We start from the raw sequence: 18371 nt of genomic DNA, 5'->3' as shown, positions 1-18371 counted from the left end.
AAAAGGGATTATCCAGTCTAGATCATTAAACATCCTGCCGGCGGACAGGATTATGTGGCTGTAGGACATCTGAGCTATTATAAAAGCCCTCCTCTAGTCAAATAAGCAAAATGGGAATACAAACAGGGGAGCTGGAGCCGTGTCACATCTATGAGATAGACTCGGCTCAGCCATTTCTGTCACTCTCCATGGGCTCCTACAGAGGTTGCCATACATGCATGTAAGAAAGCCCAGCATTCTCCTCCCAATTTAGGGTAGCAATGGGAAGACAAAGCAGAGCTGTAGCTAGGCTTTCCATCACCCAACACAAGGAACCGGTTTAGCGCTACCTACACTCCCCCAAATGTCAGCCTTCATTTCCAAGTGACGGCAAGAAGGTCACCAAAACCAGGGTCATGTGACCACTGCAGTCAATCACCAGCTCCCTTCAGCCAGTGATCATCTGCGATGGTCACATGACCTGTTGTCAACGCTCTGCGCCCAGAGGTTCAAGCCATGGAGGACAAGATGCCAGCAAAACAACAGTGGTGGAAGAGCGAGAAGAGTATACCTTTTTATTTTAATTCAGGAGGCTGAACAGCTTTTTCAAAACAAATGTTCCCAGATAACCCCTTTAACCCCTTATTGACCAGCCGTATGGAGTTGAATGGGGCTTATTTTTAGCAGGATGACTGAAGTTTTAATGGATGCCATTTTGAGCTACATATAGACAACTTTTTGATTACTGTATATTCCTGTTCCGTGGAAACGAGAAACAGAAAATTGTTAATTGACTTTTTTTTTAAGGAATTAAAATCAGGCTGTATAAATAATGATTATAGTATGGGTTGTTATGATGTGGCAATACCAATATTAGATTACTTTTTTTCAATATTTCAAGTCATTGTAAAAAAAAGCTTCACATTTTTTCCTGCAAAAAGAAATGTTTTGATGCCACCATCAGCAATGACTGCGGCGTCTGTAGGGTGAAACAAAATAGTTATGTAATTAGTGGAGATGAGCGAACCTACTCGGCCACGCCCCTTTTTCGCCCGAGCGCCACCATTTTCGTGTACTTCCGTACTTGGGTGAAAAGATTCGCAGGGCGCCGTGGGTGAGTGGGGGGTTGCAGCGGGGAGTGGGGGGGGGGGGGGGGGGGGAAGAGGGAGAGAGCTCCCCCCTGTTCCCCGCTGCTACCCCCAGCTCCGCCACGCCTCCCCCCGCCCCCCCCCCCCCCCCGAATCTTTTCACCCGAGTACCGAAGTACTCGAAAATCGCGGTGCTTGATCAATTACTCGAAACGAGTATATTCGCTCATCTCTAATAATTAGATAAGGTCTCATCTTGTCGCCCCTTTTCTGGAAAAAAAGACCCCCATATGTGAGCGCAAATATGATCACATTGATAATGTGGGTGATCATAAAGTGAAGTCTGTGACCCCTTCCCTGGGACAGACAGGAGAATCACAGATGGTTATTTTACCTTCCTCTCCCCTCTGCTCTGCACAGTCATGAAAGCTGTAACATTCTCAACCCCAATTCAAATGGTTATAGCTTAGATTCTATAAGTGCCAAGAATCTTGGTTTTAAAGTGGATATCGAAAGCATGGTCTATAGCTGTGTTCCCCAACTCCAGTCCTCAGGGACCCCCAACAGTTCATGTTTTCAGGATTTCCTCAGTATTGCAGAGGTGATGTAATTATTGTCAGTGCCTCAGACATTGCCACAGTTGTTCTTACCATATGATAACCTGAAAACATGACCTGTTGGTGGTCCCTGAGGACTGGAGTTGGGGACCCCTGGTCTATAGCACTTCTAGAATCTGGTACGGCAGTTTGAAATAAAACAAGCTCTGTGTCTCCAAAACTGTAATGTCCTTTTTAACGGCAGAACCATCTCTGTTCCAGGTAAACTGTATGGAGTAAAACTGCTAGGTCAACACCTCCCTTCAGTTTTGACTGCATCTGGGTCACATGCCCCACCTGCCCTCCCCCCTGGCTACGCTCCTAGACAGAGGACCCCTTTTCCTAACAGTCAGACCCATACCATACAAATCTTTCTCTGGAATACCCCTTTAAGTGCCTTTCTGCTCTGAAAAAAAAAAAGATTTTAGTATAAAACCATATTTACGAAGACCTAATACTCATTTTATCAGCAAATGCTAGTTTTTATCAATTAAAAACATGACAGATTAACCTCAGAAAAGTCTGTTGTGCTGTTGAATACAACTCAACAGGATTACTCAATATGCACCAGTGTTGTACATACATCTATACACTTACTTCAATGTACCATTGAGTATATTGAATTATAATATATATGATAGTTAGAGATGAGCGAGCGTACTCGCTAAGGCAAACTACTCGAGCGAGTTGTGCTTTATGTGAGTACCTGCCCACTTGTCTCTAAAGGATTCAGCTGCCGGCGGGGGAGAGCGGTGAGTTGTGGGAGTGAGCAAGGAGGAGCGGGGGAAAGAGATTGAGAGAGATTCCCCACCCCCGTTCCTCCCCGCTCTCCCCCGCCGGCAACAGAATCTTTAGAGACGAGCGGGGAGGTACTCGAATAAGGCACTACTCGCTCGAGTAGTTTGCCTTAGCGAGTACGCTCGCTCATCTCTAATGACATGCCACGCTACACAATGCAAGCACAATTTTTGCAGAAAGCTTTTTTGTTTTCATTCTAGGAGCAGTGGTGTCTCACAATACGTTATAGGACTTCAGCTTGGCTACTTGGAATGTCTACAGACAAGAGGCCACTCACCACAGCAATAACCAAATGTCAGGTACACTAGTAATATCCCATCTTAGGGCTGATGCACACAGATGGATTTCTGCCACGTTTCACCGAAGCCATTAGGTTTTATTGAACCTAATAGCTCAATGTTCATGCTGTGGAATTCCATCGCGGAATTCCACAGCGTAAAATAACCCGTGGCATTTTCTACTTACTGCGGGAATACGCGCGGACGGCTTCCATTGTAGTCAAGGGAAGCCGTCCGTCACGCTTTACTTCCGCTGAAGTATAGCGTGAATATGCGCCCGGCCCATTGCTGGCCACATCATATGAGACTGCCGGCACGTCATGCACATCAACGCATCATGTTGGAGCTGCACAGCGGATCCGGAGGAGAGTATGAGGGTCTTTTGGGGGGGCTGGGGGGTTGTGCCATGATAGACCCCTCTGCTTGTGGGCATGAGCCCTTACACTCAAGACTAAAGTTAAAAACACAGTACAATTAAAAATACATATTGGATTAAATGCATTCTATCCTCAGTAAAAACCACAATGTTTTAATATCAGTCCAATTAATTAATAAAACCATGGGGCCCTAGTGGACATAGATGCAGTCCAGTATGGGATTGTTATTAATCTGCTGGAACAGTGATGTCATCACAGGTCCTGTAATCACAAGGCTGCTGTCAGGCTAGGTGTTCATTAGTACTCCATAGCAACTGAGGCCGCAGGTGTTTGTGGGGGATGGAATACTAATAAACTCCTACAGCAGCCGTGTGCTTACAGGACCTGTCATGATGTCACCATCATGTGATCAGTCACCTATATGGGAGCAGTCCGCGGTCACATGACCAGGGGTGATCAGTGTGTGCAGGACTCTGCTGTGCTGCTTTTCATCCCTGTTGTATAGACAATGTATGTAGCAGAGCTGTATGTGATGTGCATGTAGCAGTACCGTGTGTGTGACGTGCATGTAGCATCGGAACTATATAATTTTCTAAAAATTACTAGTAATACATTGAATCCAGTATTTTTAATTGCATGTTATTTTCAACGGTACAGTCTTGGATATTACTACTTGGAATGTCTGTCAACAAACTAATTAAGATACCAACCAGCTTATACGTGCCGTTCAGGTATGTAATGCAACTAAGGGCCAGTATAAAATATGTAATGGAATGTATGTACAAAGTTACTCAGCTTTTCATAAAGAGCTCCTTATAAAATTATCTTCAAAGCAGGAAACATGGTACATTTCAGTCAACATTTTTCTTCCATCACTGTAAATAAATATCTGCTATACTGAAAGTGCATAACACTATCACAAATCCACTGCAGACCTAAGACGAAACTGAAATCGACGTTTTAGAGTCTGTATATATGGTGGGCTTGCTGTGGATTTACACAGCAGAAAGTCTGCACCAAATAGTCAGGGGGATAAGTTCCTGATTAAAGGGTCCGATTCCTGGAACCATGATAACCCATTTAAGGAATATTCATCATCTAGAGTTGGACTAACTGAAGATACAGTCCTGAGTGCTAGCAGTATGTTTTAGGTCAGTACTAACGTCCAGGCTTCTGGTCCTTGTAATACATTTGGAGAAGCTTTTGCTTTGTTCTATTGCTTCTTTTTGCAATGAACAACCACATGGTGCTTATTAAAGATCAATTAAAGGGGTTGTCCCGCGCCGAAACGGTTTTTTTTTTTTTTTCAATAGCCCCCCCCGTTCGGCGCGAGACAAACCCGATGCAGGGATAAAAAAAAAAAAAACGGGTAGTACTTACCCGAATCCCCGCGGTCCGGTGACTTCTTACTTACCTTGTGAAGATGGCCGCCGGGATCTTCACCCTCGGTGGACCGCAGGTCTTCTGTGTGGTCCATTGCCGATTCCAGCCTCCTGATTGGCTGGAATCGGCACACGTGACGGGGTGGAGCTACGAGGAGCCGCTCTCTGGCACGAGTGGCCCCATTCAGAAGGGAGAAGACCGGACTGCGCAAGCGCGTCTAATCGGGCGATTAGACGCTGAAGATTAGACGGCACCATGGAGACGAGGACGCCAGCAACGGAACAGGTAAGTGAATAACTTCTGATAACTTCTGTATGGCTCATAATTAATGCACAATGTACATTACAAAGTGCATTAATATGGCCATACAGAAGTGTATAACCCCACTTTGTTTCGCGGAACAACCCCTTTAATGCTATGAATATATCGCAGGGGAAATAAACCTTTTGCTGCAGTTCCTCAAAACTAACAACTGATCTCAGTGGGTCCTAGAGAAAGGATCCTCCTACTCATCGAGTTTCTAGCAAGGCTACAAAGGAGCTGTGCAAAACAAAGTAAAAACAGGCCTTAGGTTTGTTTACTGAAATGGATTAAACAAAAAAACTGAAGCAATGACCTCCTGCGACTAGTGCTTCCGGCCTTATTCTGCACTGGTCACTGAAGTACCCGACAGTCGCCTCTTGTAAAAGGAGCTTTACTGTAGCCTGCTATGTAACATATGACCTGTCAGTGAGTGTTTAGCAATAAGGAGTTCTGTTTCAGCTGGCTGCCTACACGCAAGCAAATTTGAATTGTGGAATCACCCCCCGACAATCCGCTGCATGCCGCACAAATTCAAACCAATAGAGCATCCACATGTCTGTTCACACAAGCAGACGGCCACTGTGATTTTCCGCTCACAGAAAAAAAAAATTGCAGCATGCTCTATTTATTTGTGCGGATTCCATGCGGATGGCTTTGGCAGTCCTTCCACAATGACGTAGGAAAAGCAGAAGTTTGAAGAAAAAAAAAATCCATACTGTGGATGTCCGACGGCAAGCCATGCGGACCATCCACAGTACAGGTAATGAGGACAAAATACAGGTACACGCGGACGCCAGCCAGCCGGGCACAAGGTCTGATTCTGCTGTGGGCTCCCGCATTTGTGGAATCTGACCCGTTCATGTGCAGCCAGCATAATGCATACCAAAACATTACACATTTGCTTCCCTATGTCTCGTGGATGCATCCATAGCTATCACCTGTAAGTAAGGTATACACCTTCTCTTAAATAGCAGACCTTTATGTATGATTTAGGTACTCTTATGCATTTCATTTGCTCATTAGCTGTAATGACTGAGGAGTATTCTAATTTTAAAGCCATTTCAGGACCTCTCCAGTGTAGATTCTACTATTAGGACTGGTAATATGTTGGTTTGGTAGCTGTCCAAGGTCTAGCATATAAGCCAATGGCTTGCTGCAAATTCTACAAGGGAGATTTCAGATTGTAAAGCTGTCTACAGACATTCAGTAGCTGTTGGCCAGACATTTGTTTGGATGACAGTTGTTGCCCTGGTTTCCCAATTAAGATGCATGTTTGGCCAAACTAAATGTGTGTATTTGTAATACATTAGAGAGCTTACTGAATTCGGATATCTCTTGTGCGGCTTGTTAAACCCCTTCGTGAACGTAATACGCCTTTTTACAGATTTTTACTAATGGGCTTTAAACCTACACATACATCTTTTTAAGGCGGTAGCTTGATTGACAACTGACAGCTAGGCTTCTGCCTTAACTGCAGGAGCAGAGAAACCTCAGATCCTGGCAGTTTAACCCCTTACATGCCACAATAAATAGCAACTGCAATGTGTAAGCATGTGACAGGGGATAGTGGCTCTTTCTAGCACCCATCTGTGCTATCAGGAACTCATTGGTACCTTGCGATGGCACTATGGAAGTCATAAGCCTGACAAAGACCTTTGTCTGCCATGTAATCAGCCTTTTAGACCCTGCCTCCTGCAAAATCTAATAGGTTGTTGTCCTAGGTTTAGTAGAATGCACTTACATACGTAATGTATACTATCCTAGCTGCCATTAGTGTAGAACAAAAAACTATTTTCCCCCAAATATCCAGTGCTGCAGTGATGTTTCGTACTGCTGGAGAGTCACATGCTGTACCCTGAGCATCACGGCTCCCATCGCTGAGAAATGATGCCACAAAGTACACAGTGTCTCAAAAGTGTGGAAACGCCCATATAGAATGAAAACAGTTTGGCAGACATGTGCTTTGTTCACCTGACATAAGGATGACCTCAACACCTTCTGCTTGAGATAACGCCATCACATTGTCTGTAATGAAGAAAAATCACTGTGTTAACATGAGAACAAAAACTTATGTTAAAGTGACTACTGTTTTCCTGGTAAAATTCTGCCAGTTTCATATATTACACTTCTAACTTCCCATTGGAAAATTTAGAGTTGATACAAAATGGCCGTCATGTTGGTCACATGGCCTAACTAATTTCCCCCTTCTCCTGCTGCTTGTATACAAAATTAGATCACAGTCTGCCAGACTATTTTCATTCCATATGGGCGCTTCCATACACTTAAGACACCCTGTCTAAGAGAACCTGTACATCCACTGACTGGCTACAGCTATCGCTTGCTGCCCACTTGTAAAACAAAGATTGGAAGAACCGTAGGAGAGTTGGAATGGCAGGGAAAATGGGTAATTTGGATGACCCTATTTAAATTAGGCATTGTGCTGCTATCACCTTTGTATTACCCCACCCTCTAGCACTTCTATAGCAAAAATAGCTAGGCCAACTTAGGCTATAGCAACAAAATATAACATTTGCATACTCCATTACTGCTTTTTAGCTACTTGTATCAAAGTCCTAATTTGCAAAATCCTGCCGCAACAGTCTCCCTGAAATTCATTCTAGCAATCGCTGATTGTACCTTTTCATAGGTATATGGTCACATGCTTAATAAAATATAGCAGCAATACAATGACATTTATTAAGTAGCTGTATCACATATATTTACATGTGAAATGTGAGGGCCCCAGTTACCCTGCAGAGGAATCCGGTTTCTGCCACCTCATGCAAAATCATTTTCCTCTTACACAGTTTGCATATCTGCTTGGTATCTATGACTACACAAATTGTTATAAAGCAAACTAGCAGGCTTTTGTACTGGTAATACAAAGTACTAGATATGGATATGTTGTTAGGAGAACATGTAGCAGCAGCATTTACAGGAATCAGTCCATTAACATGAAAGCCTAATTGAAAGATTTCCTACATTATTCTAAACACAAATTTTTGGCTTAATTATGCAAAAAAAAAATTTAAATATAATAATAATAATAATAATAATAATAATAATAATAATAATAATAATAATATGGGATGGTTCCATCCTACTATTATGTCTTTCATCGCCCTATGCTATGGCTCTCTTGTTGACCAAGTAGGATTCAGCCAGCCTGGTACATAAAGCTTTCTGTGGGTACTCAATAGTTACACTACAAGGTTTCACATTTTCTTACATTATATTTGACAAGAGATCACCTGCTCTAAAAAGTTTGTTTTGCAGTTCATCTACGTTTCCTACCTCCATAACATAAAACTGGCCAAAAATATTAGATATTTGACAGTGGTCAATATGAAGTTTATGGGGGCTGCCAATTGCTGGCCTGAAATATGAAAACAAACGGTGACATAGTAAGGTTAAAGAAAGAAAACAAGAAAAAGAAAATACATGTTCAATAACGGGATAGGGAAAGGGAAGAAGAATGGGTCAACCCTTTCCAACCTTATTTCCCAGTTGATGCAAAAAGTGGTAGACAAAAAAAATAAATAAATATCATCTATAGTAAACATATATAATATATACTTTATTGTTTTTAAACACGATCCGTAAGCAATCTGCTCTTTAAGGAAAACATTTCACTCTTCCGTCGATCAGTTTGCATCGGCGTTCAAACAAGAATTCTATGGATTTACATATAAGCATTGATGTTCCTTTATCTATAAAATTTTCAGGGCCATCAGCGGGCTCTGCTGTGAGCAGCTCCTCAGGTGCCCACTCCGCAGATTCATAGTTCTTACCGCAAAGAAACCTTGTTGCAGAGATTGAACCCTGTTTCTCCAACTATAGGAGCGCTCCCTTGTCTTTTGGAGACATTTTATATGAGACAGCTTTTCACCCTCCTTTGTAAGGAACATTTATACACTTCTACAAAAATCATGTCCCTTTTAGGGGGCCTTCACACTGGCCTGAAAATCGTGCGAGATTTGTGCATTACAAAATAGATGGCAGCATGTCTTAACTTTCTGCAGTATCGTCCATTGTTTTCTATGGAACCAGCAGCAGCGCTGGCCCTACTGAAAACAATGGGAGAACTCTGCGATCCTCTGCAGCGGCTGTGACAGCCACAGCGGGGAATTCCTTCATCCCTTCAGTGATGCAAGGCTGTTTCCACGTGAAACCGCCTTGCATTCACGGGTTTCACATGGATGGCGAGGGCGATATCAGGCCGTGATTCACGGCCCGATGTCACTTGCCAGTGTGAAGCCCTAAGACCTCTCTTTTCAAGACTAAACCTTAATTCTATTAATCTTTTTTAGAACTAAGCCTGGCCAAACACACTCAATGGCTGTCATTTGAAGGTTATTCCTTCTGACGCCAATGAATGTGCACGCTTAGTCAACACTTAAAGCTTTTGTATTTAGGGTGTATTCATATTTTAAAAAAAGGGGGACTGACATTTGCTGTGACATGCTTCTCCCCTTCTCACACTCAGTGGGCTATATGTGCATATATAAGTGATGGATAAGTTTAGGGGAAACCTGGCAAATCCCAACAGCACCATAAACTAAGTTATGGTACATGTAGGTCTGGGCCAGGTAGAGAAGAAAAGGAAGGAGTGCTCCAAATCAGAGACGAGGTCACCAGTTGACCCACTAGATGCAAATGTGTATTCTGTCTGCTGCAGACCATGCAGTACTGATGCCGCAATCAATGACATGTGGCACTAATCTAGTTAAACAGCTCTCAATTTCTCACTTGTTAGAAACTTGTATAGCAAGGGTTAACCTAACTTTGCAGTTGGCATCTCTAGTTACTGAACTTGGTTATAGTACTGTAAATATGTAGAGGTTATTCACACACTTTAACATGAACCTGTCTCTTGGGGATTTGAACTTGGGACAGGCAGAGTAATCACAGTCATATGTTTTATTCTGACAAGCTGTGGTGTCTCAGAAAGAGCATACTTTAAAAAAAAAAAAAAAAAACACTTGCAAGGGCATATGGAGTCATAGGAGTGGCACCACACTGGATTATCTCCACCTTGATGAGTTACATTGAGGTCTGTCTCTGTGTAGGAAGAGAATTGTCAGTCTAGCCAAACCAGGTGGAGTCTAACCTCTGTGCAGGGCCAGATTAAGGCTGCTCAGAGTACGGAGCAGTGGATTCTGATGAAACCTCCCTCTCCCATTCTGCTACCAATCTCTCCCCCAACCACATTAACTCTTACCAGTCAGTCACCAGCTCTACATATTGACATTGACTACAGAGCAGTTACCTCCAGTGATCACAGGTGGCATTATCAGATGAGGGGTGAGCCAATCGGACACTGGGGGCGTGACAATGCTGTCAAGCTCCCTAACACTGAGCTACACCCACCACATCCGGTGGCGTCAAAATACACTAATACAGGCATTATCTCTGATTGGCATTGTTGTCTCTTCCTTTTTTTGTATCTGCGCCCAGATGGTCAAATGACTCCTCGCAGCCAATACTTGTATACGATCCATAGTGCCCTATATAATAATTACACTCTATGTAGTAAGTGCTTCTTTTAGTGCCCTCCTCACAGAAAGAGTGCTGCCATCAATAATAATGCTGCCTCTTCTGCCTGGTAATTAAAAAAAGCACCTTTTTTTTTTCTTTTTTACACACCACTGCATAATTGGGCCTCACTGCTTCTCACCAGATCTGCCAAACCAGTGAGAACCAGTGTTTGGGGCATCCTGAACCTGCTGAAGTGCAAGCAGCAATTGGCCCCCTGAACATTGGGGAAATGCAAGGCCTAGAGCAGGTGCTCCATTTGCACCATTGTTTATCCGACTCTGCCCCTGTGACTCCAAGCATCTAAAAGTATTTTTTTCTGAGACATGAGTGCAACAGGCGGTACTGTATATATTGTATGTACTGGTAACGTATTTATCCATGTAAAGGGCTTTGGTCATAAATGTATGTTATGAGCATGATTTTTGTACTGTATCTACGTGTTAAAACTTGTATTGGACACTAATATTACAGTTAACACTAAATATTTGTACTTGAGTGTACAAAGGCCAAGATGTGGCTAAATTGGCTCTACATGCCTATGAATGCACACATTCATGAAGTGCAGATCTACACATGTAATTCTAGTCATAATAGCACGAATACGTTTCTCAATCCTGATTGGGGTGGGGTGGGCAAAAGTTTGAAGAAAAAAAAAAGTATAGGATATTACTGTCATGTACATAACTATTTAGGACTTATTCTCACTGGCATTACCATCTATTTAGCATTTACATTTCTCTGTTCCGTCCCCCCCCCCTCATTGATTTCCATGAGTTTTTAAAAAACTGAAATATTTCCCTTTATTTCAGTTCTATTTCTGTTTTTTTAAATTAAACTAACAGCGCAGTCAGCCGATAGGGAAATGTAGTATCACTGGATGGCTATTCACATGAATGCTGTCCTGAAATTGCAAGGACAGCACAGTCTGCCTGGAGGGGAGCAGCTCTAACAACGTAGCTCTTTTCTGAGCATAGAGGTGGTCCGGAGAGGGGAACCTGTCTCTATGATGGTCATATGCCTACCAACGTGGCACAACACCTTGAAAGTGAAGATTGCCATTAGTGAGACTAAGGGCAGGCTCACACGAGCATAATTTCATCGTATAATATGCTGTGAATGGAGATGATGAAAGTACTCCGATTTTTACTGACCCCTTGACACTAGCAATTTTTTTATTGTGTATAATATGCGCATAAAAGAGAACGCAGAATGTTCTATTTTACTGTGCATTATGCGCCATAGAATTCTATTATTCTCTATTGGCCTATAATAAATGCTATACATGCGCAATTGGATTATATATAGCAGGAAATAGAAAAAAAAAAGTCAGACTGTGCATGATGGTATGCGCGAGAAAGGCTGTCATGCGCTGTGCAAAATCCCTAGAGATATGCCTGCTCACAGCAGTAATACGCTGTGTTACACACGTAGCGTTTTACGCATACGCTCATGTGAGCCAGCCCTAAGACGAAGTAATAACTAGATCATCAGATCCAATTTTAATTAAAATAAGAATTGTGTAAAGGCATAACTAAAATGCGTTCAAAAACAAACCAGCATGGCTCCTGTTATATCCCAACATGTATGACACTTCTGTGCCAAACTAATTAGCAGTCATCTGTCAAAACAAAACCATAATCATACACACTGTCTAGTTATCAATGTCATCAGGGCTTGAATTCCCCCCTCCCTCCCAAATACAACATGGACAGAGTTCATACAATTCAGGTTTAGATATAGCCATCAAGGTCAAAAGACATCACAGAGAAGTGCTCTTCATACTAGTTCAACAGCACAATCCAGAATTCTACAACATATATATTTCTTTCATGACTACTTATGCCAGTTGCCAATGAAGCAACCTAACCATTTATCCATTTATCATACTTTATTCTAACAACGTTACTAATAGGTACCCTGTGAATCATGTTTGCAGACGTATGCCCTTTCCAGTCTATTTATAGAGTCCTCCCTGTGCAGTATAGTAGTTGGCGGTGCTAATGACTATGGGATAGGTTAATAATGGATTATCTTTATGAAAAGAAGTCAGCGACACCCTTGACACTCCTCAGCTGTTGTGGAGGAGGCAAAAATGGGAACATTGGACTTGTATGACACAATATAGCTTTCATACCACCACTATATGGCCAGGACAGTTCGTTGGGGCACACTATCCTATCACAATGCGTACTAGCTCAGATCTCTGCAGAAAGGAGGGCCCTGTTACTTGTCAAAGACCTACAGCATTCTGCATTGTGGGTCTTGAACAGGCCTTGCAGAGGTGTAGCAGACCCAGGAATGTCACTGTAGCACAAGATCTGAAAAGAATCCCATACCTTCTGTGTACATTTGTTGCAGAATGTGGCAACATTTTCCCTCTGTCACATCACACAGCATAGCTCTACTTCCAACCAGGTGAACAGCAAGAGAAAAATGTGTTAACCATAGTACGTGTGTGACGCTAACATTTATAAGCAAAAGCCATATTATTAGCATCCATATAAAAGGCCAAGGAAACATACATGCTTGATGAATAGAACAAGACAGGAACATATTTTCAGCATTCATTTCTAGAGGGATGCAGACTTGTGCTGATACATGTAGTGATGGAACATCTGCATTGAAGGGCAGGCATGTTCAGCGACTCTGCACCGTACAAAGTCCATCACAAGGCTTACCTTTTTCCTTCTTGCTGTTGCCATTCTTCTGCTGCTCATCTTCCTCATTAATAGTGAATAGTACAGGAGCTGCAGGCCTTGTACCAGCTTTCTTCCCCCTATCCTGCCGGGTGGCCGTAGAAGAACCTGGCATGTTGCCCACCACAGGCTTTTTCTTCTTGGATTTTAGGAATATCAGCATGTATTCCCCGGTCTTGTCGTGGTTCCCGAAGAAGAGCAAAGGGAGCAGCCAGCTCCTCTATAAACTAGTCAGTGGCCCCTCCACGGGCCATAAGTGAGAGTGGGAGAAATGCCAATAGCCTCTTGCATGGATGAGCCAGTGTAAAGGTCCCTTCCCAGCATCAGATCACAAGCCTCATCTTCCTGCTAAAGCACCTTCTGCCGGCTTCAGCACACCAGAATAATTAGCACGGGAGGAGACAATCTGATATGCCGCTGTTCACAGTTACCCTGACAACAGTGACATCCCTACTGAGGGGAGAGCTGCGTAACGCTGCCCGCTCAGCTGCTGGAATGCCTCTACCTCCCGAGCTTCCCACTAACATCGCTGAGCTGGGAATGGGCTGTGCCTTCTGTGGGGCGGTAGGAGAAGCTTGCATAATAATAGGGCTAACCACACAGCAACCTGAAGTGCTAGAGGCATACCATTGGGAGGAGATCTAGGAGGCAGCAGCTGGTACAAGACAGATATACACCATCGTACAGCTGCTACCTGGCGAATAGCAGCACAGGCAAAAAATAAACTACTCCACTTTGTAGATTGTGTACATGCATTACGAACATCCGCTTATTTTGCAGTGATTAGGGTTATTAAATAGTGCTATTCTGCAGCAGTGCCGAGAGACCCTGTGTAATCAATACTGAAGTGTGGATCCATAAGTGGGAGTTTCAGATCTGGGCTGATCCTGAAGGAATCCTGTGCAGTACGGATGGAGAAGTTTTTTTATAATTGATCTCTCGGGTCATGAACAGAAAAGTAAGAGGCCACCATGGAAGGTATGGCCCAGATATGGTCCATGCTTGTAGGGAGTGATAAGTTACATATTTAGGCCGGTCTCACATGAAGTCCGCAGCGAGAAACCAACTTTCACCGTGGCTGGCGACCCCGCGTACCTTCTCTTTCTGTATTGCCGATGACCGCAGATGCGCGTCATCTGTCAAGCGTAGTACAGATTTTAAAAAAACAAACAAAAAACTAAAGATTGGTTTTCTTATGTCGTCGCTAGGTGATGATGCGGGTACCTACGGCCTATCTGCAATGTGAATTGCAGGCGGGCTGTGGGTCGGACGGCTTCCACTGAATAGAAGCCATCCGTACAGATTCCACACAAAAATAGAACATTCTGCGATTTTAAATCCACTCACAGAAATTGCAATCACCATCAGCTCATCTGAGTGGACATGTGAATGTTCCATTATTTCAATTGGTATGGCATACCATGGGTTGTCCGCGCGGGTGGCAATTGCATATTCAGCAACTGAAATCCGGTCGTCTGAAACCAGCCTTAGTTGCAGGAAGGATTTTTATACAGTTTTTGTACTGATTTCTGTCTGCTCACACTGCACTAGGATGATGGCTCTCCCACAAGTTGTATAGTCATGCTGTTAGGCTGGCTTCACACTGGCGATAAAATGTGTGATTTTCACACGATGCGACAGTGAGTAAAAACGGAGTATTATGAAACCAATGATTTACGATGTTTTCACTCATGTGATCTTTAAATCGCAGCATGTCCTATCTTTTTGCAATATTTAAAATCGCCAAGGTTTCCCTATGGAGCCTCCTTGTTCTCGCATCGCACAAATTTGTGATTTTATTGCAATGAGTTTTTAACATTAGAAACTCCTACTGGACTTTTTTTTATTTTAGTGAAAAAACAAAATCGCTCACACATTGCAAGCATCAGCAATGTGTTTGCGAGAAAAAGCAGCGTTGCAGCTTAAAAACTGCGGGAACAAAGACACCATTATGCCGCAATTTTTTTTCCTTGCAGCGACATTGCAAGTTAAATTTTAAAAAAATATATATATATATCCCAGCATGTTCCATCTTTTGGCGTTTCTGCAAAACTCCTCGCCCATTGTTTTCAATGGGACCTTAAAAGACATCGCATGACATTTGCATGCCGTGCAATGTGATGGATTTCCATTGAAATCAATGGTAAACACTTACGATCTTTTGACACATGTGAAATGCACGCCTGAGGATCACAAATTTCACAGAAGTGATGCAAGATCGCCACACATCAGTGTGAAAAACACATGTTGGCAAGCGCAACACTTGGGCTGATATCGCGCTCGCCCGTGTAGATGTAGCCTAACACTATGGGATCTCAACCCTGACCAGCTCAGATTTACCCGCCTCTGTAATTCACACGAGCAACTAACCGGTATTTGTGCAAGTAAACATAAGTCTAACTTGCTCTCCTCTTAACTGGATGCTTATTGGGGTGCTCTGCATTTACAACACAGCCAGAAAACACTATTGCCAAGTGTATCCCATTTCACTGTAGTACACGACAAGTAGTGAGAAAGCCATGAGGATATAAAGGCTGCATTTGCATGGGCTACAAAACCTCTCCTGTGAAAGAACCCATTGGGAACCATGGGCTTCACATTGTAGCGATGACTTTGCCACCTGAGCGGATGCAACCTTAGGCCACTTCCACAGGGGTGATTTTCTTGCGTGATTTTGTAGCGATGCGACAGTGCTACAAAGTGCAGAAAAACATTAAGTAAAGCGATTTGCACTTTTGCTAGTAATACTAGTTAGCGCACGAGTTTGTTAAACTGACAGTGATGATTTAATTTTAGTTCTGGGAACAGAACCATGAGGACGGAGGTCATCAAGATGTACCCAAGGCAGGATATACCTCTTCTGTCTCCAAGGGTCATGTGTATGTATGCTCCAGTATACCCCACTGTTCTGTACATGACACTGTCTTGTACACTGGCTATGGTGACTTGTCATTTTACAGTTAAACTTTGTCCCAATGAAGTAAATTTTGTTGAGTTGCACCCAAAGTAATTAATATATCCACACCTGCATTTTATACAATTTATTGAGCAACCTCGCATTAAAGAGAGACAACAGTTATCATTTCATGACATTGTCCTCCCAGTCTGACTAATCAGGTGTGCATGTCACAAGACACTGTCTGAAAACACCTTAGCTAGAGTACAAAAAATAATTACTTCCTAGATGGGGAGGCGGTACAATACTGTAATAATATCGCAGTGCTTATGTGGTTTACTACAGAGTGCAATCAACAAGTTAAAGTAGTAAGACTATACTAGGAGGAGCTGCTGTCACAGGAACAGCTATTTCTGCGCAGGTACAGTTTAAAGGGCGATACACCTTATCTTGCCTTCTGGCCAAAGGTGTAGCTAGGATTTACTTCACCTGAGGCAAAGATTCAGTTTACTGTGCCAGCTGTATATCCAAGTACTCCAAGAAATGCTAGAAACTTGCTAAGTAAGTTGGACCAATGAGACTCATGCATGAATGGCTATACTTCCACACAGGTGACACAGCCACCTTGCTGCCCAACAACTCTTGCCTTGGTTTACAGTTTGCTACCATTATGTATTGTGGTAATATAACACCTTGACACCAATCACAATTAGTTCAACAACTTTGAATTTTACAGAACACACAGGGCAGACATCCTTGTTCTCAGGAAAGCCGGCATTTACACAAGGTGGGGTCCAATTTTGTGGCTTCAGGCTGTCAGCTGTCACTATGTGGAAAAACAGAGTTATATAAACAGACTTTATTTGCTACTGGATAGTTAGAACGCATGTTCCAAGTTAGCTCTACAATAAGAAATACATGGTTAGTTCCTAATCTGATCTCATCTTTATCTAGCGTGCGGCGGTTAATAAAAATGATATTACTAGAATTCATTCACATGGGACTGGTCATAAAACTGTACGAAGACCTTAAAGGGGTTGTCCCGAGGCAGCAAGTGGGTCTGTACACTTCTGCATGGCCATAATAATGCACTTTGTAATGTACATTGTGCATTAATTATGAGCCATGCAGAAGTTATAAAAAGTTTTATACTTACCTGTTCCGTTGCTGGCGTCCTCGTCTCCATGGTGCCGACTAATTTTCGCCCTCCGATGGCCAAATTAGCCGCGCTTGCGCAGTCCGGGTCTTCTGCAGTCTTCTATGGGGCTCCGTGTAGCTCCGTGTAGCTCCGCCCCGTCACGTGCCGATTCCAGCCAATCAGGAGGCTGGAATCGGCAGTGGACCGCACAGAAGAGCTGCGGTCCACGGAGGAAGAGGCCATCTTCAGCGGTGAGTAGAGAAGTCACCGGAGCGCGGGGATTCAGGTAAGCGCTCCGGTGAGCTTTCTTTACCTCCCTGCATCGGGGTTGTCTCGCGCCGAACGGGGGGGGGGGGTTGAAAAAAAAAAAAACCCGTTTCGGCGCGGGACAACCCCTTTAAGAAAGTAACATTGCTCTATGCCATCAATAAGCCTTAAAGCAGATACTTTGTTTTGGTTATAGCCTATCCAAGATATGCCATAAAAGTCTGAATAAGGCGGCCTGCAGAGAATTCTCGCAGCGGGACCCGATCCGAGCCCCTACCGCTCACCTCTCCCGTGGCTCTGGCTCTTTGATGTGCCGGCTGCCGGCCAGCCGGCGCATGCACAGAGCAGAGCCGAGGTGCCGGAAGAGACATTTCTGTGCAGGCCTCTGCGAGACCCGCACAGAAATAGAGCATGCCGCGATTTGTTTTCCACGTGTACTTTTACACGGACAAATCGCGGCCGTCTCCCTAAGATAGCGTTTTGCAATGCAATCCTATGCAGGCGGACACTGGCGGAAATTCTGCGGGGAATCCTGCTGCAGAATTTCCACCTGTATGCAGGGGGCCTTAGTGGTCCAAAGAGGCAGCTTTGGGGGGTGATATCGTAGTACATAGCTGGATTAAAAACCTGCATGAGAAATTATTTAAAAAAAATTTTTTTTAAAGCCGTTTATGAAACCAAAGCCAGACGTGATCTATCAGGAAGGAGAAGTTTAAGTCCTTCCTTTATACAGTATTTCCAAGACTTTTTGAATCATCTTCTGGACAGCAAATATAGCGTGGCATCATGTTAGGCAGAAAAATAAGCCTTAGGCCTCCCTCACACAGGGCGTTTTTGTACAGCGTTTGGCGCTGCTTTTTTAGCACAGCACTAAACGCTGTACAACACTGTCATTCTTTTCAATGGGGCTGTTCACACAGGGCTTAAAACGCAGCGCCTTCCACGCTGCACTGACAGCGATGCATGTTCCAATTTTGGCTGTTTTCAGCCCTATGTTGCCCATTGAAATGAATGGGCAGCGGTTTCAGCGCTGC

The 18371-nt window shown here is 43.5% G+C and overlaps 1 protein-coding gene across 5 annotated transcripts in view; it reads right to left on the bottom strand.

The window, feature by feature from the left end:
- MAP7 (microtubule associated protein 7) overlaps positions 1 to 18371 on the bottom strand; it is a 132022-nt gene that overhangs the window by 78068 nt on the left and 35583 nt on the right. Inside the window, exons 1-2 of one of the 5 annotated variants that reach the window (XM_066606157.1) lie at positions 13019 to 13546; positions 6774 to 6827 (exon numbers count right to left, since the gene is read on the bottom strand). The exons of 1 other annotated variant lie outside the window; for it this stretch is intronic. In XM_066606157.1, the coding sequence (XP_066462254.1) occupies positions 6774 to 6827; positions 13019 to 13199 (235 nt within the window). In that variant the 5' untranslated portion in view covers positions 13200 to 13546. Of the gene's footprint in view, positions 1 to 6773; positions 6828 to 13018; positions 13547 to 18371 lie in introns of those variants that run through there. 3 more of the 5 variants (XM_066606147.1, XM_066606175.1, XM_066606167.1) reach the window with 3 other exon arrangements.

The sequence above is a fragment of the Eleutherodactylus coqui genome, chromosome 1 (genome assembly GCF_035609145.1).
Source record: "Eleutherodactylus coqui strain aEleCoq1 chromosome 1, aEleCoq1.hap1, whole genome shotgun sequence".
NCBI classification, from domain to species: domain Eukaryota; kingdom Metazoa; phylum Chordata; class Amphibia; order Anura; family Eleutherodactylidae; genus Eleutherodactylus; species Eleutherodactylus coqui.
The sequence above is the reverse complement of the archived record's forward strand: the minus strand, read 5'-3'. Positions and strand labels throughout refer to the sequence as shown.